The following is a 25,075-nucleotide window of genomic DNA, read 5'->3' as shown; positions in this document are numbered from 1 at the left end:
ATTTCCTGGAGGGCGTTTCGTCCAAGTCATGATCTGTCCCTGTTGATTTGTTTTGACTCTGTCATGCTAGTAGCTTTCTTCATTGTCTGGTGGTTCTTGACTGTCCGCCAGGGGCACTTTAGTGCATGAGGCACCAAAAAGTTGATGTCAACTCAGTGCTTGTGGGAGGGGCTTGCTGAACTTGGCCATACAATTAGGTGCTGGGACAGTCCACTGGGTACTTCTCATGAGTCTTCTAGTCTTTTCTCTTGGGCTGATCAGGTTCTTCACAGAAGGCTTGTGCAGTCTCCTGCCTGGAGAATATTCTGGCTACCCCATCATTTTTTGAGAGGCAAATAGAGAAGAGGCTGAGGGTTTCAACATTTGGGGATGAAACTTTATTCTCCTTCTTTTGATAGCAGTCCTGGTGTCTCCCAGGCCAGGGAGATTCTCTGAGAATAACTCTGCTACTTTCTGTGGGATGTGGGAAGGCCAGTCACTCACTTCCAAGGAGTAGAGGTATTGGGAAGGCTGAACAACTTTTCAAATAGACATTCAACCCTTCCTCGTGTTTTCAGCTTCTCCTTCAACCCTCTCTTCCAAAGGCACTTGGTGCTGCTAATTACTGAGTTGGGGGCAGGGAAGGTTCTGTGGCATAAATCGGGTTCCTTCTCAGCTTTCCCCATTGCTAATTTAGATGTCTCCTTCCTTGGACCGTCATCCCTCATTCTGCTTTCCAACTTCCAAGCTGTTGTTGCTGGTTTCTCCTCACCAGTTCTCTGTCCCTTTACTGTCATTTTAATAGGGTTTGGAGATGTAGAAGGGCTAAATGCATGCTTTCAATCTACCATCCTTTGATAAAAATTCTCTGATGCCTTCTTTTTCAAATAAATGATAATAACGATAGCATATTTTTATTGTACGCTTGCTATGTGCCCAGGGCTTTACAGGAATATTCTCAATCAATCCTCATCATATACCTAAGAGATGGACAGGACTAGGTTAGCATCTTGCAGATTAAGCACTACTACTATAATTATGCTACCTGCATATGGAAACCAAAATCAAAGTGGTACTAAATTATGAAGGTAATTGAGGCAAGTCAACAAAATTTAAAATTTTCCCATAATGTTTACCTTGATTATATATACATAATATATATTACCTTGACTATATATATAAATAAAATAGCAAATTCTTTTAATTTTTTTTATTTGGCCCTCCCTTCCTCTCTTTCCTCAGGTGTGTTTATGCACACGTGCCCTAAGCTAGACTTAAGTGACTTCTTGGGTAATGGAGGTCAGTGCCAATATTAGCCCCATTTATAGCTGGGAAACTGAGGCTCAGAGAAGTGAAACTTGATGAAGGTCACAGATGTGGAGAGCTGGATTTGAACATGGTTTATCTGACTCCAAAGCTCAGGCCATTTCCAGTTGGCCAGAGGCACTTAGCTACTGAACAGAGCACCCTACCACCCCTTGGAAGGCTGTGTGCTCCCCTAGAGCCATCTCTTTACATCTTGGAGTGTTGAGTGAGTGGTAAGCACCAGTGAAGTTTTCCTGATAAAAACCACTTTGGATGCCCCTCCTCCCCTCTGTACATCCCTGAGATGGCGGGTGGTGGTGAAAGGGAGATAAGAGTTCATTCTGATGTGCTGAAAGGAACCATCAAGATTCTTCCACAGGTCCTTTGCAAGAACATGACTGGAAGTATTTTGTCCTCATCTAATTAGCACCAAATGGCCACTCTCAGGGGATTAAAGAAAAACTACAGCGAGTCGGTAGGAGCTTGGGGGTCTTGGCTCAGCCCTCTCCAAACTGAAGAGAAGTCTGAAGATGGGGTGATCAGAGCCCCACTCTCTCCTTTGCAAGGTCCCACCCTCATTTTGATCCCTTTAACTATGGCTGGCAGCCCCGGGGAAGGGCTGGCTTATGTCCTCCCAACTCCCCGGAGACTGCTCTGCTTATTAGACAGAGAGCGAAATATGCTGAGGTTGCTGGGCCTGTGCATGCCACATCCCGGGCTCGCTGTTCTCTCAGTCTACATCACTCTGCCCTGGACAGCACCTTCTGGGGTGCATGGCAGCACCTCCTCTTGGCCAATGAGGAAACTAAGGCCTTTTTATTGTATGCTTGCTTGGCCCAAGAACCACCACTCAAACCTGGGCTCAGGCTTGACACCACTTCTGCTACCTGGGAAGTGTTTTAGCTTCCTTGGGGGCAGTGGCAGTTGACACCCTATAACAGACGAGGGAACTGAAGCCCCAGAAGGCTCAGGGACTGGCCTTGTAATTAAGAAGTGGTGGAACTTGGCCTGATACCCTGACTTCCTGATCGCATGGAAGCACTTGCCGTCCATGACCAGGCCACCTCACAGGGTCACTACTTTTAAAGTTGTTGTTTTTTTTTTTATATATGGGCAGGCACCAGGAATCGAACCTGGGTCCTCTAGCATGGCAGGCAAACATTCTTGCCTACTGAGCCACCGTGGCCTGCCCTGGGTCACCACTTTTAGATGATGATGGTGATGATGATGATGGTGGTGGTAGTAACGATATTAAAGATGGTAGTAATAGCAAATATTGAGCTCTGCCACGTGTCGTGAGTCATTTGAAGCTTTGTCAGTGTCCTATCTCATTTAATCATTTCACACCCTCGGGAGGTTTAGATTGTCATCCCAGTCTCCCTGGTGAGGATGCTGAAGCTCTAAGGGCCTATGACAATTGCCAGAGAAATGGACCCAGAGGTTATTTCCAAGTTGTTTTACTCCGGAGACCATGTTCTCTTGATGCACATCCCGAGAAGGGGACAGTCACACTCCTTTCTGCCTTGTGGAGGATTTTCTCCAGATCCTGGCCTGGTAGGGGTGAGGGTTGATGGTGAGAGCCATGAAGCATCTACTTTTTTTTCTTTTATAAATATATATATTTATAAATATATATATATTTATTTATAAAATATTGAGTCACTGAAGTAGAAAAGCTTAAAGGAGTGGATTTGAGACTCTCCGATTGCTATTTGGCTACTCGTCTCTCTGGGCGATGCAAGCTCCAGGCCCCTCTGTGCCCTCCCAGCCTCGAGGGGGTCTGGCCCCTGCCATCCCATGTTCACTCAACAGTGTTTCCTGAGGGTCTCCTGGGTACTAGGTGCTGCAGTAGCAGAGTCTAGCGGGAGAGGGCAGGTAGCAGTCAAATCATCACACCACTGAATGCAGAAGCAAGGGTGTAAGTCCTAAGCTGCCAGCTTACCTGGGAGCTGGAGGTGGGCTCCCTGAGGCTGGAGGGGCTGAAGCAGAGAGAAGGAGGGCTGAAAGCAGAGAGAAGAAGGGCTAGGAATGGAGAGAAGAAGGGCTGGGAGCAGAAAGAAGGAGAGCTGGGAGCGGAGAGGAGGAGGGCTGAGAATGGAGAGGAGGAGGGTTGGGAGTGTAGAGGAGATGGGCTGGGAGTGGAGAGGAGAAGGGCTGGGAACGGAGAGGAGGAGGGCTGGGAACGGAGAGGAGGAGGGCTGGAAATGGAGACCCAAGAGGCTGCGAGTGGAATATTGTTCTTCCTGTACCTCACACCTCCCTCAACTAGCTAGTCCTGCTTTTTTTCCCTAAAAATGTATTATAGTAAATTATATAAAACAGAAAATTTTCCATTTTAACCATTTGTAAGTGTACAACTCAGTGGCATCAATTACATTTGCAAAGTTGTACACCCATATCCACTATCTAGGTCCAAAACTTTTTCATTACCCCAAACAGAAACTCTGTACCCATCAAGCATAATGCCCTCCTTTCCGTTCCCCTAGCGCTGGAAACCTCTACTCTACTTTCTGTCTCTATTTCAAAAATTTCATGCAAGTGGAATCCTACAATCCAGTTCTGCTTTTAAAGATACCAGGACTTATTTGGGGGTTGGAAAATGCCTCTCAGGGCCTCAGAGTATCTCCCCTTACCCAGAATCTCTTCCTACTCGCCTCTGCTGGGAAGAAAAAGGCCAGAAAATAAAAAGAATGACCCTGCCCTCAAGACAGGACATGGGCCCTGGAGCCGGGTTTGAGTCCCAGCTCTGCTGGTACCTGAGCTTCCCTGTGCCTCATTTTCCTCATTTGTCCCATGAAGATAATTACTTTGCCCACTGCAGAGTGCAGTTGTGAGGGCTCATCTGGACAGTGCATATGAAGCACAGTGCCAGGGTCAGGGTAAGCATGCAAAAGGGGTCAGCTATTACTTACTGGATGCCCACTATGGAGGACTGGGTATTTTATATGACCACATTTATCTTTCCGTCTGGAATCCTCTGGCGTCCACCTCTGTGTGTGCATTGGGAGGGGACACACCTTCCTGCACACCATGGAAGCTGCTTCATTCATTTCTCACTGACCTGGGGATATCGGTGACCCTGCAGGCACGGACCTCCTTCTTGCAAAGCCTGAGAAGGAAGGAAGAGAAGCAGTGAGCCCAGCTTGGTTTTCTCCTTTTATGGTCAGCCTGCAGGCTTCTGGCTCCCCAGCCATAAACCATGAGCTTGTGTCTGGGATCAGGCCGAAATAGCTGGTCTGTTGGGAGCTGGGCGCCTCCCCGGACCTGCAATGGGGGAGGGATGGCTGAAGCCCTTGATCTCCTTGGAAAACTCACCCTGGAGACCTGTACTTCCAGGGCCAGACCTTGTGTGAGGTGACAAGGGTTCCAGGTGCCAGGGCTCTGGGCTCTGAAGCTTGGCTAGGGGGAAGGGATTCTGGAGGCTGTCCCCTCAGCTTTAGCATGTCCCAGGATGTCCCTTGGGATACTCTGCCTCAGTGTTCCCCCTGGGGATTCCTCCACATCTTTCTGCATGTCACTTGTCTGTCACCTCCACTGTGAAGTCTTCCTGACTCCCTCACTTGATAAATCTTCTCAGAAGCAAGCACTAAGAAGTTCTTAACAACCTAGCATGTAGAGGGCTCAGACCCTGTCTGCTGAGCGAATATGTGGCGACATTAATAAGCATTGCCCGTGGTTCTACCACATTGCCTTCCAGAACGAGAGGGCAGTGCAACCCAAGGCTAGGCACTGCCTTTGAACTTCACAAGCTCACGGCCTAGTGGGACAAGCATTAAAAACACTTTTGTAACAGCTGGAAACCTAAGCAACCTGGCAGAAGCTTAAAGAAGCAGATCTCTCTTGATTCAGAGACAGTATAAAATTAAGGTGATTCTTTTAAATAAAAAACTTAACTGTGGTATAATTTACAAACAATTCACTGAATGTCAGCAAATTTATAGGGTTATGCAGCCATCACTGCAATCAAATTATATATTCCTAACACCCCCAAAAGAAATCTTGTGCTCATTTTTACTCACTCCCCATTCCCATCCCCTGCCCCAGGTAATTTGCTTTCTGTCTCTGTCAATTTGACTATTCTGAACATTTCATACAGATGGAATCAGACAACATGTAGTCTTTTGTGACTGGCCTCTTTTACTCAGCATGCTGTTTTTGAGGTCCATTCACGTTGTAGCACGTATCAGTACAGCCTTCCTTTAGATTGCCAAATACTATTCCGCTGCATGGATGTACCACATTTTGTTTACCCATTCTTCAGTTGATGCGCATTTGGATTGTTTTTCCACTTTTTTTACTATTACAAATAATGTAAATCATTATCATTCCAAATAATCCATACCCTTCTCGCATAAAAAGCATTGAAAGGTAGGTGGGTTAAATCACAGCGAGATGAAGTGCTGTGATGGAGGAAACCTTGGGACCATGGAAGCCAGAACCACTGCTGGGCCACGTAACACTTTTGCAGAATTAGAAAAAGGCACCTTTCTAAAGGCACTTTACCTCCATCTGCTGGAAAACTGTTGCAATAAATATGCAAATCTATGACTATGTGAATGATTCCCCCTTGAGTTAGGCAGTGCACAACCTGCACAGCTGTCCCTGGCAGCCCTGGAGGGGAGCTACAGACAAAAGGCCCATCTCAGCTCTAGGGAGGGCTAGAGTTAGAGAAGGCACCAAGGAGGAGGGGATACCCAAGATGACGTTTAAAGAATGGGTTAGGCAGGAGAAGAAATGGTGGAAGAAACAGCCTGAGGAAAGCCTGGAGAGTGGAAACTGGTAGCACATTCCTAGAACCTTGCTCTCAAGTCAGACCACAAGCTCAGGCTCAAGAGAAGAATCAGGAAGCTCTGAAAAATCAGAAAGGCCCATGAAATCAGTTTCTTTGGGTTCCTTAGGGGTCAGCAAACAGTATCTATGTGGAGGCTTTCTCCTCCTCATAACAAATGCTCTGTTAACTTCCCATACTTGGAGGTGGTGTGTTTCCAATGCATATGTACCCAGCCAGAGGTCTCCTGGCAGCCCCCTGCATGAAGCTGCCCTGTCGTCCGCCAAGCCTTCCTCTGGAGCCTGCTCCCCCTCCAGGCGACCCGAAAGGAAAGGGCCCCTGATGAACATCTGACCCTTTAACTCTCTTGTGCTCTGGACCCAGCTCTGCAGGCTGCTGGGAAAGCATGGCTTTCTCCCTGAAGCCGATGGATCAAGATAGCTCTTCCTTCTTTCATCCTCAAAATCATTCCTTAAAATAGTGGAGGCTGTCTAGGCCAGTCCCACAAAGCTCTCCCGCCTGGGTTCTAAACACACCATCTCTCCCGGCTCTGTCCCATCCTGTTTTTAATCAATTTCCCATCAAAAAAATAAATATATGTACACATATACACACACACACACACGTGTGTATTATATGACGTAAAATCTGCCACGGTAAAATTCTATTTTTTTCATTTTGTTACGGTCACAGGTGTATTTGCCATTCTAACCTTCGTAAGCGTAGACTGCAGTGGCATTAATTACAGTCATAATGTTGCGTAGCCATCGCCACCATCCATTCCCAATCCTATTTCGTGTTTTTCTTCTTCCTCAACTGGATTTCTCCTTCTGGGTTGAAGCTGCAGGCTCAGGCCTCTGTGCTCCCTCTATTCCAGAACCAGGAGCAGGTCATGCGGAGGCAGGGCGCTCCACTCCACGGTTTTCTCACACACAGGAAGGGCGGCCATGACGCCTGCAGTCTTTTGAAAGTGTACGGGGAGGATTAAGTGTGGCTTTTTCTTCCCCTTGTTTCCCCGGAGGAGATGCCACCAAAACACTAGCTCGGTCTGAAGAAGACAAAACAGCGCTGTGGCAAAAACAAACAACAACAACAACAAAAAAACAAGGACATTGGGGTCAGGCGAGGGTCCTAACCAATTGGTGGGTGCGTGACCTGGAACAAATGACCTTGCACCTGGGCACCACTTTCCTCAGCCGTAAAATGAGCGCGCCCTCAGGGGGTTGCCGGGAGAATTGACCGTGATCACGTGAGCACCCTCAGGAGGCTGCCGGGAGAATTGACCGTGATCACGTGAGCACCCTCAGAAGGCTGCCGAGAAAATGAACCCTGATCACGTGAGCGCGGAAGGCACAGGTGCAGGCGCAAGCCTGGGGGGCGGGGGACAAGGGGGAGGGAGTTGCCGGGTCCTCTGGGGTTGTCTTTTTTTTTTTTTATTTTCTCGTCCTAGCTTTGTGGTCTTAATATTTGCGTCAAGAATGATATTGGCTATTTTTACATTGACTGTTTTTTGGGGGGATGGGGGATAGCTTATACATATTCAAGGTAAAAATGTAAACAGAAGAGAAGTAGACTGTGAGAAATCTGTTTTCCATCTGGATTCTCTCCTCCCTCAGATCTCTCCTCACGGGCAACCGCTGTGGGCGGGATCTCGGGTGGCTGCACAGTAGACGCCGTATGTATACAAGTGCCTAAGGGTGTGTGTGCTCCAATGTGCATACATATACAGATGTGTGTTATATGTGTGCGTGTCTATAGCCATCTCTCTTCCTCTTTTTGAAACATAAAGGGTGTAATGCTTGCTACTTTGCCTTTTTTTAAAATCTCTCTTCCTCTTTTTGAAACATAAAGGGTGTAATGCTTGCTACTTTGCCTTTTTTTTAAAGCTCATATCCTTTCTATTTTTTGTAAGCTGTATGGTGGGGGTTACATTTCATTGTTTTTCCATGTGAGCAGCACCATTTGTTGAATTTTTGTTTGCTTGTTTTGTTTATGTATTTGTTTTGGGGAAATGCATGGGCCAGGAATCGGAACACGGGTCTCCCGCCTGGTCATCGAGAATTCTACCACTAGACTGCCCTTGCACCCCTCAATATATCCTTTTTTTAAAAAAAAAAAAAAATATATATATATATATATCCTTTTTAAAAAATATTTTTATTGAGATATCTTCACACACATACAGTCACTAACTCACATTATCATGCGCTGTGTATTCATCACCATGATCATTTTTAGAACATTTGCATCACTCCAGAGAAAAGAAATAAAAAGAAAAAATTCACATCCCATACCCCCTACCCCTCCCTCTCATTGACCCCTAGTATTTCAGTCTACCCAATTTTTACCTTTTACCTTGCCTGTTAATTGTTTTTATCCTTTTTTTTTTTTTTTTTTACTCATCTGTCGGTACCCTGGATAAAAGAAGCATCAGACACAAGGTTTTCACAATTACGTGGTCACATTATAAAAGCTGTATAGTTATACAACCGTCTTCAAGAATCAAGGCTCCTGGAACACAGCTCAACTGTTTCAGGTGCTTCCCTCTAGCCACTACCAATACACCATAAAGGGGTATCTGTAAGTTCAATGTATCTTGGAGATTGTTCTGTATCAGTCCATAAAGTCTTCCTGGTTGTTTCTAATGGCTGCCTACTATGCCGTTGTATGGCTGTATCAGAATTTAACTACCAGACTTTATTTAACTAGTTTGCAGTTGATGGACCAGGTCAACAGTTAATTTCTAGTCTTACTATTGTAGGCACTTGCAGTGAGTGACTTGTGGGTGCATCTTTGGGGGCATGCGTGGATGCTTCTTGTGTGATCTGGAGAGGGTGGTGGAGAAGTCCAGGGATCGTAGCATGGGAAGCTAACAGAGCACTGGGTATAGGAGGAAAAAGGGTCCCATGTGAGCTGAGCCTTGTGAAGCCAAAAGAAATTGACTTCCTGGGGCTTGCTGTCTGGTTTTTTCCCTGAGCCTGTGCTTGTGGTCTGATTTAAAAGAGAGAGCAACGCTCTTGGAATGTGCTAGCAGGTGGCAGGGGTGGCGGCCCTGATAGGAATCAGCAAGGGGAGACAGGCCTGGGAGGCCAAGGGACGTGCTGATCCTGAAGGAGGAAGGCCCCTCCTTCTGCTCCATAAGGTGCTGTGGACCTTCTCCCTGCAGAGCCCCCCACCCCCACCCCTTGGTCCTCACTCAGTTTGGAGACCACACTTACCTGGATTGGAGCCTCCCCATACACCCAGAACGTGGCCTCTGCAGGAAGCTGCAGGCCATGATACCACCCCAAGGTAGAAAAATGGGAGTGAGAAAGGGAAATTAAATATCCTTTTGGCACTTCTGCCTTTTGTATTGAAGATTTGACTCAACTAGTCCACCAGAACATTCATCTGTAACCTGAGGGAGGAGAGAGAATGGATTAATGGTGAGGTTAGGATCCATGGAATTTGCCCAGCTACCACTTTCATTTTCCCCTGATGAGGGACTGGACCAGATCTTGTTGTAAATCCTCCTACCTCTGCATATGGTCATTACCTTTCTCTCTGTCTCCTAGTCATGTACAAGCATGTGGTCTCAGACTCATCAACCCACCCACCATCTTCCTACCTGTCAGCCCACCTACTTACCCATCCCCACCCACCCACCCATCTACCCATTCGTCTGTCTGTCCCTCCATGCATCCATCCATGCACTCATCCACATACCCACCCATCCATTCACCCACTCATCCATCCATCCATCCTTGTATCCACGTATCCACACACCCACATATTCTCCCACCCACCCATCTTTCCAGTCATCTATCCATTCATCCATCCATCCATCCATCCATCCATCCATCCATCCACCACCCATCTATTCATATAACCAATATTAGTGAGCACCTACTGTGTGCCAGGTACTGGGAAGAACAGGGAGGCAGCCATTTTGGAACCCGCTGGGGTAATGAGAGAGTGGTATCAATGAGACAGTGAGTGGGGGACAGACTATAGTGGACCTCTGAGAAGACTGAGGTATGATCTAACTGCTTTCAGACTGGGAATGAGGATCTGGGCCAGAAATGATGTTCCTTGGACCAGAGTGTGGCAGTAGTGTTGGGGACAGGTCTACAGATTCCAGAGATACTTGGGGAATGGATCTCTCCAGGGAGGCCACTAAACCATCCAGGGGCCTGTTCGTGCCTCAGTTTCCTATTTTCCTGGCTTAGAAATAGACCTTACTTCCTCTCTTGGCTGTTCTATGCTGATCTCCCCGAGTTGCCTGATCCTCCAAATACTTTCCCAGTGCCCCTGGACCTTGGGCTTCTCAGGACCCAGGTTCCATTACCTATGCACTGTCATATACTTGGAAAAGCAGAAAAGGCCCAGGCCGTGAAAAAGCATAAAAACCTTGGTCAGTCACTGATGGGGCTATGTGACTTTGGGCTACCCAGCCTCAGTTTTCTCAACCCTGAAAGGGACAAGATCAAAGGTCACCTGTGGGAAATGCTGGGCAATGGGTGTGTCTGTCCCATAGTAGGTATTCAGCAAATGGTAGGTGTTAACCTTGTACCCAGCATGGATGCTGTTTTATTTTATTTTTATTTTTTGCAATACTTTCATTCCTGCTGGTTTGGAGTATCCTCTAGGACAGGGGCCATGCCAGTTTGGGACATATGCTGACAGCAGCATTACAGAGTGATTAACAGCCTGGGTTGGGTGTTCAAATCCTGGTTCAACTGTGTCATCTTGGGCAAGTTATTTCATTTCCCTGTGCCTTAGTTTTCTCATCTGTAAAATGAGAATAAACTTGGTCTGTCTGCATCATAGAATGTGTGAGGTAAATGCTTAAGCGACACATGGCACAGAGGAGGGCTGTATGTAAGTATCACATACTATTATATGGTATTTTTAGGTATATGAGTATAGTGTCTGATACCTGGTAGATGATATGCAAATATTTGTTGAATGAGTGAATGAATGAATGAGTGGGTCAATTTGTTGTATCTGTTGGGCTCCCCTGTCAAGACGATTATGTCTTTTGGTTTGTGTTGGCTTTTAAAAAAGCTTACCAAGCTTAGCTTTCTCTGTGTCAAGGGCAGAGGGTTTGGGGACTGGGGTTCCAAAAATGGACCCTGGATGCTTGTAATGGGTTTGTAATTCCGTGAGGTCACACAAGGAAAGAGAGAAAACAAGCCTGCATCAGAGCACGCCACAAGCACTAGGTGTTATGGACCTCAGAGGTGGGGCTTTTAGTAGCTCCAAAATTTCCATCTGGGAGGGGCTTGGAGGCACCTGTTCCATTTTGTGAAGGAGGATCTAGAGGCTTTCATTATGGCTTATTTTCTATAGCAAGGGCAACTGTGTATTTGAAATCACTTGGGAGTATTGATGGGGATCTGCAACCAAGTCCCCCCCGGCTCCATTGCTGTGTGAAGGCTTCAGGAAGAGGCACTGATGTTGAGACTGAAGGACACGGAAGTCACCAGGAACAGCAGAGGGGGAAGATTTCCTAGGGAGAGTGAACAGTGGTGTTGCTGGAGCACCAGTGGGAAGGGAGTTGGCAGAGCCCAGGCTAGGAAGGCAGTCAGGGGCTGATCCTGGGAGCGCAGGAGTGGGGGCGTTATCCTAAGGGCACTGGGGAGCCATAGATGGTAGTGGTTCAAAAAAATACAAAAACTAGCTTTATTGTGGCAAAATTTACATGCCAAACATTCACCAATTTTAAGTGTAAAAGTCAGTAAATTTACAGAGTTGTGTAGAAACCCAACATATTCCATCATGCCCATTTGCAGCCATTCCCTTTTCCCACTCCTGGCCTCTGACAACCACTCATCGCTTTTTGGGCTCAATGGATTTGCCTATTCTGGACATTTCCTATAAATGGAACCATAGCCTCTGTGGCCTTTTGTGTCTGGCTGCTTTCACTTGGTGTAATGTCGTTAAGGCCTTTGGTTATGTTGTAGCCTGTATGGGTACTTCATTCCTTTTAATTGCTGAATACTATTCCATTGTATGGCTCTATCACATTTGGATTATCTGTCCATCAGTTGATGGACATTTGGGTTGTTTCCACCTTTTTGCTGTTATGATAATGATGTTATGAATATTCATGGGCAAGCCTTTATGGGAACATATATTTCCATTTCTCTCAGGTAGATTCTTCAGAGTGGTATTACTGGGTCATAGGGTAACTTTTTAAGAAATTGCCAAAACGGAAGGAGCGAGAGAAGAGATTGGTTGGTTAGCTCAGTGTGTTAGAAGGTCACTCTTGGAGGCTTTACAGTGAGGCCTGGAAAGCTCTTTGTGGAGGTAAGGATTACGTGGAACTGAATGTTGCAATGGTGGGATGGAGCCAGGGAAAGGGGTTTAAGAAATAGCATGTGGCTATGGCATTGCTCATCGTTGGATAGGACGCCCTGACTTCTAATCGTTCCCATCCTACCAAAGGGGGAGGAAATGGGCTCCGGCATCAGGCTCCACCCTCTGGGGACACGATCAGTAATGCCTGCTTAGTCACATTTGATCTCACCACGGCTTCTGGGTCTGCCAGGATTCTCTGGTTGCATGCAACAGAGCCCGACTCTGGCTCCTTTTATAGGAAAGGAATTCATGAAGGAGTATTGGATTGTTCACAGAAGGGACAGGGAGATAGGAGGGCCGGGCTTGGAAAATGGCAGAAACAGGGGCTGCTACAAACTCTGGGGGCACAGGAAGCGGTGGCCTTCTTGGTGGCCCTGTCCACCTGCTGTGCTTGCCCTGTCCTCAAATCACTGTGATCAAAACTCGGAGTTTAGCTCAGAGAATCTGACTGACGCAGCTTGGGGCAAATTTTTCATCTCTCGACTAGGGACGGGGAAGCTCGTTGGGCCATCCTACCGAGACGGTTCATGGTTGCAGGGGCGACGAGGGGGAGAGGTTTTCCTAGAGGAATACAGAGTGGTCTTCCCAGAGAAAGAGGGAATGGATGCTGGATTGCCCAAAAAACAAAAATGTGTATTTTACCATATCCTAGAGAAAGGAATAGAGGCACGAAGAGGTTAAAAACACTTTTCCAAGGCCAGGAGGTGGGAAGCAGCCAAGTGGGACCCAGTTTGTCTGGATCCCAATTCTGTGTTCTGTCTGTGACCTTATCTGGGCAGGGTGGATATCCTGGGACCCTTTCAGAGCTGGTGTGGCTGGGATGCTCATTGCCTTAGAATCAGTCAGGTGCCAACATCTTGCTGGGGAGGGTTTGCTCGTTGCTCTCTTGGCTTTCTTTGGTCTTGCCCAAAAGAAATGCTATGGGCAACGAGCCCAGCTAGCCCCTTGCCACCCCCAGTGGGTCCAGCATGCAGGAGCTTAGATGGGAGGCCCTGGGAAGAGCTGTCACCAGACCAGAATGAGCTCGGAGCTAGTTCTAACTCACGGCTCTTTTTTTCTTTCTGTTCTCAGATCGAGAGGACCAGTCCATCCTATGCACGTAAGTGGAGCTGCTTTTCAGTGTTTTTTGGAGCTGAGATCCAACCTAGTAAAGAAAAAGGTCTGTGAAGGCAGAGATTTTTTTTTTTAATTTTGTTGTAGAAACATAGATACCAACTCAAACTTTTCCATTTTAGCCACTTTCAAGTGTAAAATTCAGTGGTATTAATTACATTCAGAATGTTGTGCTACCATCACCATATCCATTACCCCCAATTTTCATCATTTCAAACAGAAACACTGTACCCATTAAGCCACAACTCCCCTATCCCCCAAAACCGTCCTACCCCTGGTCCCTGATAACCTGTAATCTACCTTCTGTCTCTATGAATTTGCCTCTTCCAGGTATTTCATAAAAGCAACATCATACAGTGCTTGTTCTTCTGTATCTGGCTTATTTCATTCAACATGATGTCGTCAAGGTTCATCCATGTTGTTGCATGTTTCAGAACGTCGTTCTTTTTTATGGCTGAATAATATTCCATTGCATGATATGATATGCCACATTCTTTTGTTTATCTGAAGTTGTTTCTAATTTTTCCCTCCAACAAAAAAACACCATGGTTTGGGGACCTTTTTTGTGATTTCAGAGCTTGTCTCTGGGGATGGTTCCAAAAGTAGGAACGCGGGGGCAAAGCTGTGAAAGGTATTGGAGATTCCTGATTCAGATTGTGATGGGCAGGTTTGAAAAACAAATTGTGCCTCAGGCACCTGCTGGAGGCTGAGAAGTGGTGTGTGAGTCCGATTTCCCAACTTCAGCCACACAGCACAAAATTTATGATTTGGCTGTACATGCAAATTATAATTCAATTCAATATTATTCATTGAGTGGAATCACTTTTTTAAAGGCAGTTTTATTCACACACCACAAAATGCATCTAAAGTGTGCAGTCAGTGACTCTCAGTATAATCACAGAGTTGTGCATTTATTACCACAAACAATTTTAGAACACTTTTCAAAGCTCCAAAAAGAAAAATCCCATATTCCTCACATGCCCCTTTTATTAACACTTAGCATTGGTGTGGTGCCTTTATTCAAATTGATGGATGAATATTATAACTGTTAACTATAGTCCATGGTTTGCATTGGGTATATATTTTTCCCATATACCACCCTCTCAATAATACCCTTGTAATAATGACATATATTTGTTCTAGTTCATGGAAGAACAATCTTATGTTTATACAATTAACCATGTTCATCACCCCCAACAGATTTCATTGTTATATTAGTCCCATGTTTCCTCCTCTAGCTTTCCTCTAGAATGTACACGACCCCAAACTTCCCCTTTCAACCCCAATCATGCACAATTCAGCGCTATTAATTACACTCATGATAATGTGTTATCATTACCTCTATCCAACTCCAAGCATCTACAATAAACCTTATTAGAAAGTCTGCACAAATTAAGCATCAGTTCCTCATTCTCTACCCTCATTCTATCTTCTGGTAACCTATCTTCTGGAAATTAACTCCGCGAGTCTGCTCATTATAATTAGTTTATGTTAGTGAAATCAGACACTGTACTTTTATGTCTGGCCTATTTCACTCAACATAAGGTCCTCAAGGATCATCATGTAATTGCATACATCAAAAATTTCTTTTCTTCTTACAACTGAATAAAATTCCATCATTTATATATGCCACATTTTGTTTATCCAGTCATCACTTGATGGACGCTTGGGTTGTTTCCATCTTTTGGCCATTGTGAATAATGCTACTATGAATATTGGTGTGCAAATGTCTGTTATTGTTCGGCCTTCAGTTCTTCTGAATATATACCTAGTAGCAGGATTCCTGGATCATATGGCAGTTCTATACTTAGCTTCCTGAGGAACTGCCAAACTATCTTCCACAGTGGCTGCACCATTTTACATTCCCACCAGCAGTGCATAAGTGTTCCTATTTCTCTACTCTTTTCTAAAACTTGTAGTTTTCCGTTAGTTTAATAGTGGCCATTCTAGTAGGTGTGAAATGATACCTCATTTTGGGTTTGATTTGCATTTCCCTGATGGCTAGTGATGTTGAGATCCCTTTCATGTGCTTTTTAGCCATTTGTATTTCCTCTTTTGAAAATGTCTATTCAAGTCTTTTGCCCATTTTTAATTGAGGTATTTGTCTTTTTATTGTTGAGTTGTAGTATTTCTTTATTTTTTCTGGGTATTAAGTCCTTATTGGATATGTGATTTCCAAATATTTTCTACCATTGACTAGGCTGCCTTTTCACCTTTTAACTTCAGTTTTGAAGAGGTTCTATTTATCTATTTTTCTTTTTGTTACTCGTGCTTTGGGTGTCAAGTCTAAGAAACCCACATAGATCAGAATCTTGAAGATGCTTCCCTACATTTTATTCTGGAAGCTTTAAGGTCCTATCTCTTCTCTTAGGTCTTTGATCCATTTTGAGTTAATTTTTATATAAGGTGGAGATGGGGTCCTCTTTATTCTTTTGGATATGGATATCCAGTCCTCTCAGCATCATTTGTTTGAAAGACTTTTATATCTTAGTTGAGTAGATTTGGCAGCCTTGTCAAAAATCAACTGGCTGTAAATGTATGGGCCTATTTCTGAACTCTCAGTTTGAGCAATTCTATTGATCAATATGTCTATTTTTATGCCACCACCATGCTGTTTTGACCCCAGTAGCTTTGTAATATGCTTTAAAGTCAGGAAGTATGGGTCCTCCAACTTCGTTCTTCTTTGTTTTTCAAGATGTTTTTGGCTATTCAGGGCCCCTTACCCTTCCAAATAAATTTAATGATTGGCTTTTCCATTTATTCATAGTAGGCCATTGGAATTTTGATTGGTATTGTGTTGAATCTGTGAGTCAGTTGGGGTAAAGTTGACGTTGTAAATATATTTAATTTTCCAATCCATGAGCATGGAATGTCCTATTTGTTTAGATCTTCTTTGATTTTTTTAAACACTGTTTTGTAGTTTTCTGAATACAGGTCCTTTATATCTATGGTTAAATTTATTCCTAGAGATTTGATTTTTTTAAATGCTATATAAATGGAACTTTTGCACCGATTTTTTCCTGAGATGGCTCATTACTAGTGTATAGAAACATCAGTGATTTTTGTGTGTTAATCTTAAATCCCATCATTTTGCTGGACTATTAGCTCTAACAGCTTTGTCATAGATTTTTCTGGACTTTCTAAATGTATGATCATGTCATCTTCAAATAGTGAAACTTTTACTTCTCCCTTTCTGATTTAGATGCCTTTTATTTCTTTTTATTGCCTAATTGCTCTAGCTAGAACTTCTAGCACAATGATGAATAGCAGTGGTAATAGTGGGCATCTTTGTCTTGTTCACAATCTTAAAGGGGAAGCTTTCAGTCTTTCACCACTGGGTATGGTGTTAGCTCTGGGTTTTTCATATAAGCCCATTATCATGCTGAGGAAGTTTCATTCTATTCCTATCTTTCTAACTGTTTTTACTGGGAAAAGATGTTGGATTTTATCAAATGCTTTTTCTGTATCAATCCACATGCTCATGTGGTTTTCCCCCCTTGAATTTGTTAATGTGGTATATTACATTAATTGATTGTCTTGTATTGGACCGCCTTTGCCTATTTGGAATAAAACCCACTTGATCATGGTATATAAATTTTAAAATATGCTATTAGATTCAATTTGCAAATATTTCGTTGAGAATTTTTGCTTCTATATTCAACTGGAGGGATTGGCTTGTAATAGTCTCTTCTTGTAGTGTCCTTATCTGGCTTTCGTATTAGGGTTATGTTAGTTTCCTATAGTGAGTTAGTATTACTTCCTCTATATTTTGAAAGAGTTTGAACAGGATTGGTATTAGTTCTTCCTAGAATGATTGGTTGAATTCAGCTGTGAAGCTATCTGGTTTGGGCTTTTGTTTTTTGGGGAGGTTTTTAATGATTAATTCAATCTCTTTACTTGTGATTGGTTTATTGAGGTCTTCTGTTTCTTCTGTAGACAGTGTAGGTTGTTCATGTGTTTCTAGGACATTGTTCATTTCATCTAATTTGTTGGTGTGCAGATGTTCATAGTATCCTCTTATGATCTTTTTTATTTCTGTGGGGTGAGTAGTAATGTCCCACCTTTCATTTCTGATTTTATTTATTTGCATCCTCTCTCTCTCTCTCTCTTTTTTTTTTTTTTGTCAGTCTAACTACGGGTTTGTTAATCTTATGGATCTTTGCAAAGAACAACTTTAGGTTTTGTTGGCTCCTTCTGTTGTGTTTTGTTATTGTTGTTCTGAATTACATTTATTTCTTCTCTAATATTTGTTATTTCTTTCCTTCTGCTTTCTTTGAGATCAGTTTGCTGCTCTTTTTTTTAGTTACTCAAGGTGTGAAGTCAGTTCTTTGATTTTAGCTCTTTCTTCCTGTTTAACATAGGCATTTTGGGCTATAAATTTCCCTGTCAGCACTGCCTTTGCTACAACCCATACATTTTGATGTGTTGTGTTATCATTTTCATTTATCTCAAAATATTTACCAATTTCTGTAGCAATTTCTTCATTGACTCACTTATTGTTTAAGAGTGTGTTGTTCAACATCCATATATTTGTGAATTTTCCTATTCTCCATCTGCTAATTGATTTTCAGGTTCATGCAATTATGATAAGAGAGAGTGCGCTGTATAATTTCAATGTTTAAAATCTATTCAGACCAACATGTGGTCTATCCTGGAGAATGATCTATGAGTTCTTTTTCTTTTTTTTCATGGGCAGCCACCGCGGCTCAAACCCGGGTCTCTTGCATGGCTCCGAGAACTCTGCCTGCTGAGCCACTGTGGCCTGATGTATGAGTTTTTTAGACGAATGTGTATCCTGCTGTTTGGGGATGTAATGTTCTGTAAATGTCTGTTAGGTTAACTTCATTTATCATTTTATTCAACTTCTCTCTTACCTTGTTAATCCTCTAAATGTTCTGTCTATTAATGAGAGTGGTGTATTGAACTCCCCAACTGTTATTGTGTAGAAGTCTATTTCTTCCTTCAGTTTTACCTGTGTTTGCCTCACGTATTTTGGACACCCTGGTTAGACACATAAATATTATGATTGTTATTTCTTCTTGGTGGATTGTCCCTTTTATTAAAATATAATGCCCTCCCTTGTCTCATAGTATTTTTGCATTTAGGGTCTATTTTGTCTGATATTAGTATAGCTACTCCAGCTCTTTTTTGGTTACTGTTTGCATGAAATTTGTTTGAACATCTTTGATTAGTTGTTCCAGATTCTCTGTCTCCTCTGACTTTTTATTTGTTCCTTTGACTGGACTATATCTTCCTGTTTCTTAGTATGGCTTGTAATTTTTTTTTCTGGTATTTGGATATCTGATTACATTGATGCCTTGTTCAGAAGGTCGGTTTCCCTCTTTCATCTAAGATTTTGTTGTTGATTGGGTTTGTGTTGAAGTTCTTCTTTGGCACTTGGTTCGTCAGTACTTTCCAACCAAAACTGGGCTAGGGACCTGCACAGGGGATGCAGACCAGTTCCAAAGGGCCCTGGGGAGAGGGTCAGGAAAGCCGCTTTCCAAGACTGCACTTCCCCAGCCTGCCCAGCAGAAGGCAATCTTTGACAGCCTGTTCCCCACAGCCCTACAAAGGCAAGTTATTTTTAGCCCTCTGCCTGCTCTGCTTCTGAGCGAGGTGGAAACTACCGGGCTGTGCACCTGTCTGGGAACGGCAAGGCTGCAGGACACAGAGGTCCAATTTTGCCAGTCAACAGTTGGATCAGAACTCTGCCTTGCCCCTACCACAGCCAACTTGGTAGGGTCTGGGCTGATCAGAAGCTGTAGTCCTTAAGGGGAGGTGAGCACCAGGAACCGTGGCCAGACGAGTCGTCCACTGCAGTTTTTCTTTCAGTTTCTCCATCCCTTCGTCCAGCTCTTCCCTGGATGTTGCACTGTACTGTCTTGGTCTCCTGAGTCCCTGAGCAGGTGCTTGGGACAGTGTTTGCCTGTCCTGCAGGTGTTTCTGGTGGAGTGAGTTCTGCCACTCCTTATTCCACCATCTTCGCCAAGTGGAATTACTTTTTTAAAATGAAATCTTTATTTGGGAACAGTTTTAGAGTTTCAAAAAAGTTGGAAGGACAGTACAGAGAATTCCCACATGGCCCTCACCCAGTTTCAGTTCCCTTGTGTTCCTTTCTGTCCTGGTGCATTTGTTGCCACTAAGAAATCCACCTTGGTACGTGGCTGTTCACTGCACTGCAGATTTTATTCGGATTGCATTCATTTCCTCACTAATGTCCTTTTCCTTTTCTGAGATCTCATCCCAGCTCCCTCATTATACCGAATCGTCATGTCTCTTTGGGCTCCTCTTGGCTGTGGTAGTTTCTAGACTTTCCTTGTTTTTCATGAGCTTGACAGGATCTGACAGGACTGTTCAAGGACTGAGTAGAAAGTCCCTAAATCGGGGTTTGTCAGATTTTTTTTTCTCATCCTGAAACTGGAGTTATGGACTTAGGGGAAGAAAACCTCTGTGTTGGGGGGTACCTGATAACCACACATTAACCTTCATCACCTGATAAGGGGACACCTGCCAGGTTTTTAGCATAACTCTCCTTCTGTGGCATCACCATTTTGCTGTTTGCACTGTATATTCTCCAACCACGTACAGCCTCAAAACATCTCAAGTACCACTGGGGTCCTCCTAGACCACTGTCCCCATACCTGGCTGGGATTAATGGCCAGTGCTGGAGCTGAGGAGACCTGCATTTTTATCTAGTGTCTTGCGCATTTGTGAAGCAGCCTGGCCAGCCAGGGAGAGAAGCACTTGTCATATACACTGAAAATGCTGGTGATGCGGCTGAATCCAAGCACATGTGCCTGCTTTGGGTAGGAGGCGCTCTCCAACCCAAAGCAGGCATGTGTGCTTGCTGGGGTTCTGGAGCTTTAATGTGGCCCCTCTGGGGCCTGTTTGGAGCTCACAGGGGGCAAGAAACCTAAACTGGGGGAGGAGAGGAGGATCCTGGAGGTTCCGTGCACACTGCAATGATAGTGTCTGCCTGTTCTCACTTGCCCCGGTGCAGCTGTGCAGCAGGAAATCTGAGGGCCATCTGGTGCCTCCAGAGGTTGGCAAGAGGTCCCTGATCTTGGTCTCCTGGAGCCAGGGCTGGGGGTGAGTCAATCCTGGGACCAGGGTTATCAGGCTGTTAGCCAGCTGTCCTGGCTTAGGAAATGAATCTAGGGGGCATGTTCCGATCCATTTTCCTCTTTTCTTCCTAAGCCGATGTTGTGGCAACATTCAGAGGCCCTGAGTAAGGGAGCATGTGTTATATTGACTTCAGGACAGGCCAGCTTTCCATTTGGAGGTAGCCAGTGGACTGAGTCACGGCCTGCAATGTGTGACAGGCAGACGCAGAGAGAGCGGATGCAGGCCTCTGTAACAGGCAGGATAACCCAGCAAGAATGGTTGCTGATGGCGTCACTCAATTTGCACGCACACATAAAGTTTAAAATGAACAATGCATGCACATGGCAAAATATTTAAAAGAGCAAAAGGAAAGTACACAGTAAAAAGCAAGCTTCCCTCCAAACCCAGATGCAAAGATAATTACACGTTTTTCTTTATGTGTCCTTCAAGAGAATTGTATGCAAATGCAAGCATATATATATATATATATATATATATATATATATATATATATATATAGTATTCCTGCTATTTTATAAAACACACGTTTGTATTCTGCATATGCAGGTCTGCCCTTGCTTTTCCCATGAACAGTCTATCTCAGAGTACATTCTGTCTGAGCATACCTAAATCAGCTTCACTCCTTTTAACAACTGCCTGGGAACGTACTTTATTTAGCCAGTCCTTGTCAATGGACACTTCGTTTGTTCCCAAGTTTATATATATATATATATATATATATACCCTGTTGATTTTTGTGCTGAATGTGAGCAGGCTTGTAACATATACTATGATGTTAAGTATTTATTTGAAAATGCATTGAGAATATTTTCTCCAACTAACAGTAGATTATGTCAATCGTTGTGTCCCCTGGGTTAATTCTTAATATTATGCATAAGAAGAATTTTTATTTGAAAGACATGCTGCATGTACTATATAGTACTCTATTTTAGAATACAAAAATATATGGAAAAAAAACAGAAATGCAGGCAACAGGTTATCCTGGAGGTTATTCTTATGCTTTATATAGACACCTCTTTTTAGTTTATGGTATATTGGAGTGGCTAGAGGGAAGTACCTGAAACTATTAAACTGTGTCCAGTAGCCTTGATTCTTGAAGATGATTGTATAACTATATAGCTTTTACAATGTGACCGTGTGATTGTGAAAACCTTGTGTCGGATGCTCCTTTTACCCAGAGTATGGACAGTTGAGTAAAAAAAAAAATGTATGAAAATAAATAATAGGGGGATAAAGCGTAGAAAATTGGGTAGATTGAAATACTAGTGGTCAATGAGAAGGAAGGGTAAGGGGATGGAATGTATGAGTTTTTTCTTTTTATTTCTTTTTCTGGAGTGATGCAAATGCTCTAAAAATGATGATGGTGATGAATACACAACTATGTGATGATATTGTGAGCCATTGATTGTATACTATGGATGGACTGTGTTTATGAAGATTTCTCAATTAAAAAAAATATATTTTTAAATGTGGGCATCAAACCACAGTGATATTAACACTAAGTGGCTTTGGTTCTAGGCTTTTTCTGCTACAACTTTTTTGGCATGGTTAGAGCTGTGAATGACTGGTCCTGAATAAGGAGCTAAGGAATTCTAATTGCTATGACCTTGAAATTGGAGCCTGCTTTCTACTTTCCAAAAGTGCTTTTCCAGCTGTTGTTCAGATGTTCCCTGCAGCAAATTTCCAAGGATGGCAGGACACAGTTGGGCTACTGTATCTATCCAGTGCCAGCTAGTGCCAGCATGGGCTAGGTCCTGCGGTCCGGTTTGTGAATAAGATAAGTAAGAATTCAGATGGTGATGGTTGCTATGAAGAGTGAGAAATAGGCTAGTGTGATTGAAAGAGAGGTGGGGCTGGTGGGGCTAGTTTTTTGGCTTCTTTGAGGAGGTAACATTTGAGCAGAGAACAAATGATGAGAAGTGACTAGACATTTGAAGGCCTGGGAGCAGAGGTTTGCAGATAGAAGGTGCAGCAAAGGAGAAGGCCAAGGGGTAGGGACAGGCTTGGTGGCATTCAGGGAGCCAGCAGAGGCCAAGGCTGGAATAGAATGGGTGGGGATTGGAAGGCCGATGAGGAAGGGACAGGAAGCAAGGGGCTCCACCTGGCAGGGCCTTGTGAATCTCCATTGGTAGGGTAATGTAATGGGGAGTGATGGAGGGCCATGGGGAAATATTCTATCAGGCAATCAGGGAAGTCTTCTTGGAGAAGGTGGCATTCATGCTCAAGCCTGAAGGTTGAAGAGTAGGGGCCAACAGATCTGATTCTTCTGCTCTTTAAGGTGGAGAAATGGTCTGGGGCAGTCATAGCTTCCTCTCACACAGGCTGGTACAAATACATGGGGCCTTATTTTTTGATGGAACTTCAGTTCAGCTGAAGTATGAGTCAGTCTGGCATCCAGAAGAGGAGAGTTCTTTCAGACTGTCTGAGACACACTGTTAAGTAGAATAAGGAGCACTGGACAAAAGGAAAGCTATCTGGCATTATATTTTGTTTCAGAGTAAAATGCTTCTGTACTAGCAAGACCCCAGGGCAAGCAGGAGGTTTGTGACCCTCCAGAGCAAGACCTGGGGGAGGGGCGGGCATTCACAGGGGGGACAGAACTCCCCCCACGGCGGGTGTTTACGGGGGGGGGGATGGAACTCCCCCCACAGCGGGCATTCACGGGAGGGACCCCCCCATTTGTGCGCTGTTAGCTTGTTAACATTTTCTCTTTAGCTGTGGGTGATAATGCAGTCTCGTCTGTAGAATTGATTTACTAGTCTCCCAGAAACTGTTTTAATTCAAAAAGAAGCCAGATCACTGTGGAGGCACCTCATTCTTCAATTTTGTATTTTGAAAGAATTTTAAATTGATAGAAAAATTGTAAGAAGAGTCTAGAGGGTTTCATTCACCCTTCCCCCCGATTCATGTTGTTCACATTTTATCACATTTCCTTTATCATGCTCTATCTCTCTCTCTTTCTTTCTCTCTCTCTCTCTCACACACACACATGCACACAATTTTCACTTAATTTTTTCTGAACATTTGAGGTAAGTTGCAGTTATGCCTCTTGGATATCCTCTAATTTAACCCCATTGGTACAATGTTTATATCTAATTCATGGGCTCATATTCCAATTTTCCTAACAATATTCATTTTAGCATTTTCCCCTGCATCACAAAATCCAGACAAGGATGAGACATTCATTTAGTAGCCATGTCTCTTTAGGCCTCCTTTAATCTGGAATGTTCCTAAACCTTTCTTTGACTTTCCTGATGCTGACATTTTGCAGAGTGGGTCTGTCTGGTGTTTCCTCATGATTAGATTCAGGTTGTGCAGTCCTGGCTGGAATGCTACATAGCTGATGCTGTGCTATTTCTCAGGGTACCACCTCCTGAGACATTTGATGTACAACAGCCCCTCATTGGTTCTATGAATTTTGATCACCAGGTCATGGTGTTTTTCAGTTTCTCATTGTATGGTTTGCATTTTTTTTATTGCAACTAATAAGCAGACTTTGGAGAGACCCCTTGAGACCCTACAAATGTCCTGTTCCTCATCAAAATTTCACCCCGAGGTTTAGCATCTATTCATAATTGCTTGAACCAGCCTTTCCATAATGGCTACAAAGGGGTGATTTTTTTCCATTTCTTTCACTCCCTCTGCATTTTAAGGCTTGTGTACTCTAATGTAAGGAAGAATGAGCCCTCCCTCCATGCAGCCATCCATCCATGCCTCCAGGCAGCCATCTGTTACCAGTGAGAAGTAATGGATTCCCATTTTATCCAGTGCATCACTCTCCTTGTTTATACTTATGCTCAAATTGTACCATATTTGGTCAGTGGAAGCTCCCTCAATTTGACTCCTGTTTCTTTCTCACATGTCCCATCTTTTCTTTTCTTTTTTTTTTTTTTTTTTTTTTGAGTATTTTCTTCTTTCTGGCACAACAAGTTGTTCGGGATCATCTTGCATTTTCCCTATTCTAGCCTTGATATTGGTCCTTACTCCAAGGATTCCTTTTTCCTTTTATAGGAGAATGGTATTTAGAAACCAAAGTCTGGATGCTAGGTGTGCTCACTGCTACTGGGATATTACTACTTCTATACCATTTTAACAAAGAAAGCTGAAAGACACCATGAACTTATATTGATACTTCCAGTTCAACCAACCCAAAGGGTTCTTTTGGGAGGAAGGTACGTCTTTTAAAAAAAAAAAAGAAGAAATAGAAAAATGAATATCAAGCAAGCCACTCTATCTATGAAACTAAATTTCCTTATCTATAAAACATTACACCCTATTACTGATGATTGGTAAAACTTTACACCTTAATTATACCTCAAAAATGTTATAGTGGATAAGGTCAGCTCTGCTAGAGCCAAATTGCTTGGCTTCTCATCCTGGCTCTGTTACTTACCATTGGTGAGGTCTTGGGCAAGTTGCTTTGCCTTTCTCAGCCTCACTTTC

At 43.6% G+C, this 25,075-nt stretch overlaps 1 protein-coding gene and 1 long non-coding RNA gene across 5 annotated transcripts in view; one reads left to right on the top strand and one right to left on the bottom strand.

Annotated features, from left to right (window-relative positions):
- LOC143667432 (uncharacterized) overlaps nt 1–7,287 on the bottom strand; it is a 39,130-nt gene extending 31,843 nt beyond the window's left edge. Inside the window, exons 1-2 of the long non-coding RNA XR_013168038.1 lie at nt 6,765–7,287; nt 4,197–4,393 (exon numbers count right to left, since the gene is read on the bottom strand). This is a non-coding gene — a long non-coding RNA (uncharacterized LOC143667432). The remainder of the gene's footprint in view (nt 1–4,196; nt 4,394–6,764) is intronic.
- Nucleotides 1–25,075, top strand: part of MYH11 (myosin heavy chain 11) — a 140,645-nt gene that overhangs the window by 35,388 nt on the left and 80,182 nt on the right. For all 4 annotated transcript variants that reach the window (XM_077141662.1, XM_077141661.1, XM_077141664.1 and 1 more), the window contains exon 4: nt 13,466–13,493. In XM_077141662.1, coding sequence (XP_076997777.1) covers nt 13,466–13,493 — 28 coding nt within the window. The remainder of the gene's footprint in view (nt 1–13,465; nt 13,494–25,075) is intronic.

This window comes from Tamandua tetradactyla, chromosome 23, assembly GCF_023851605.1.
Source record: "Tamandua tetradactyla isolate mTamTet1 chromosome 23, mTamTet1.pri, whole genome shotgun sequence".
Taxonomy (NCBI): Eukaryota; Metazoa; Chordata; class Mammalia; order Pilosa; family Myrmecophagidae; genus Tamandua; species Tamandua tetradactyla.
The sequence above is the reverse complement of the archived record's forward strand: the minus strand, read 5'-3'. Positions and strand labels throughout refer to the sequence as shown.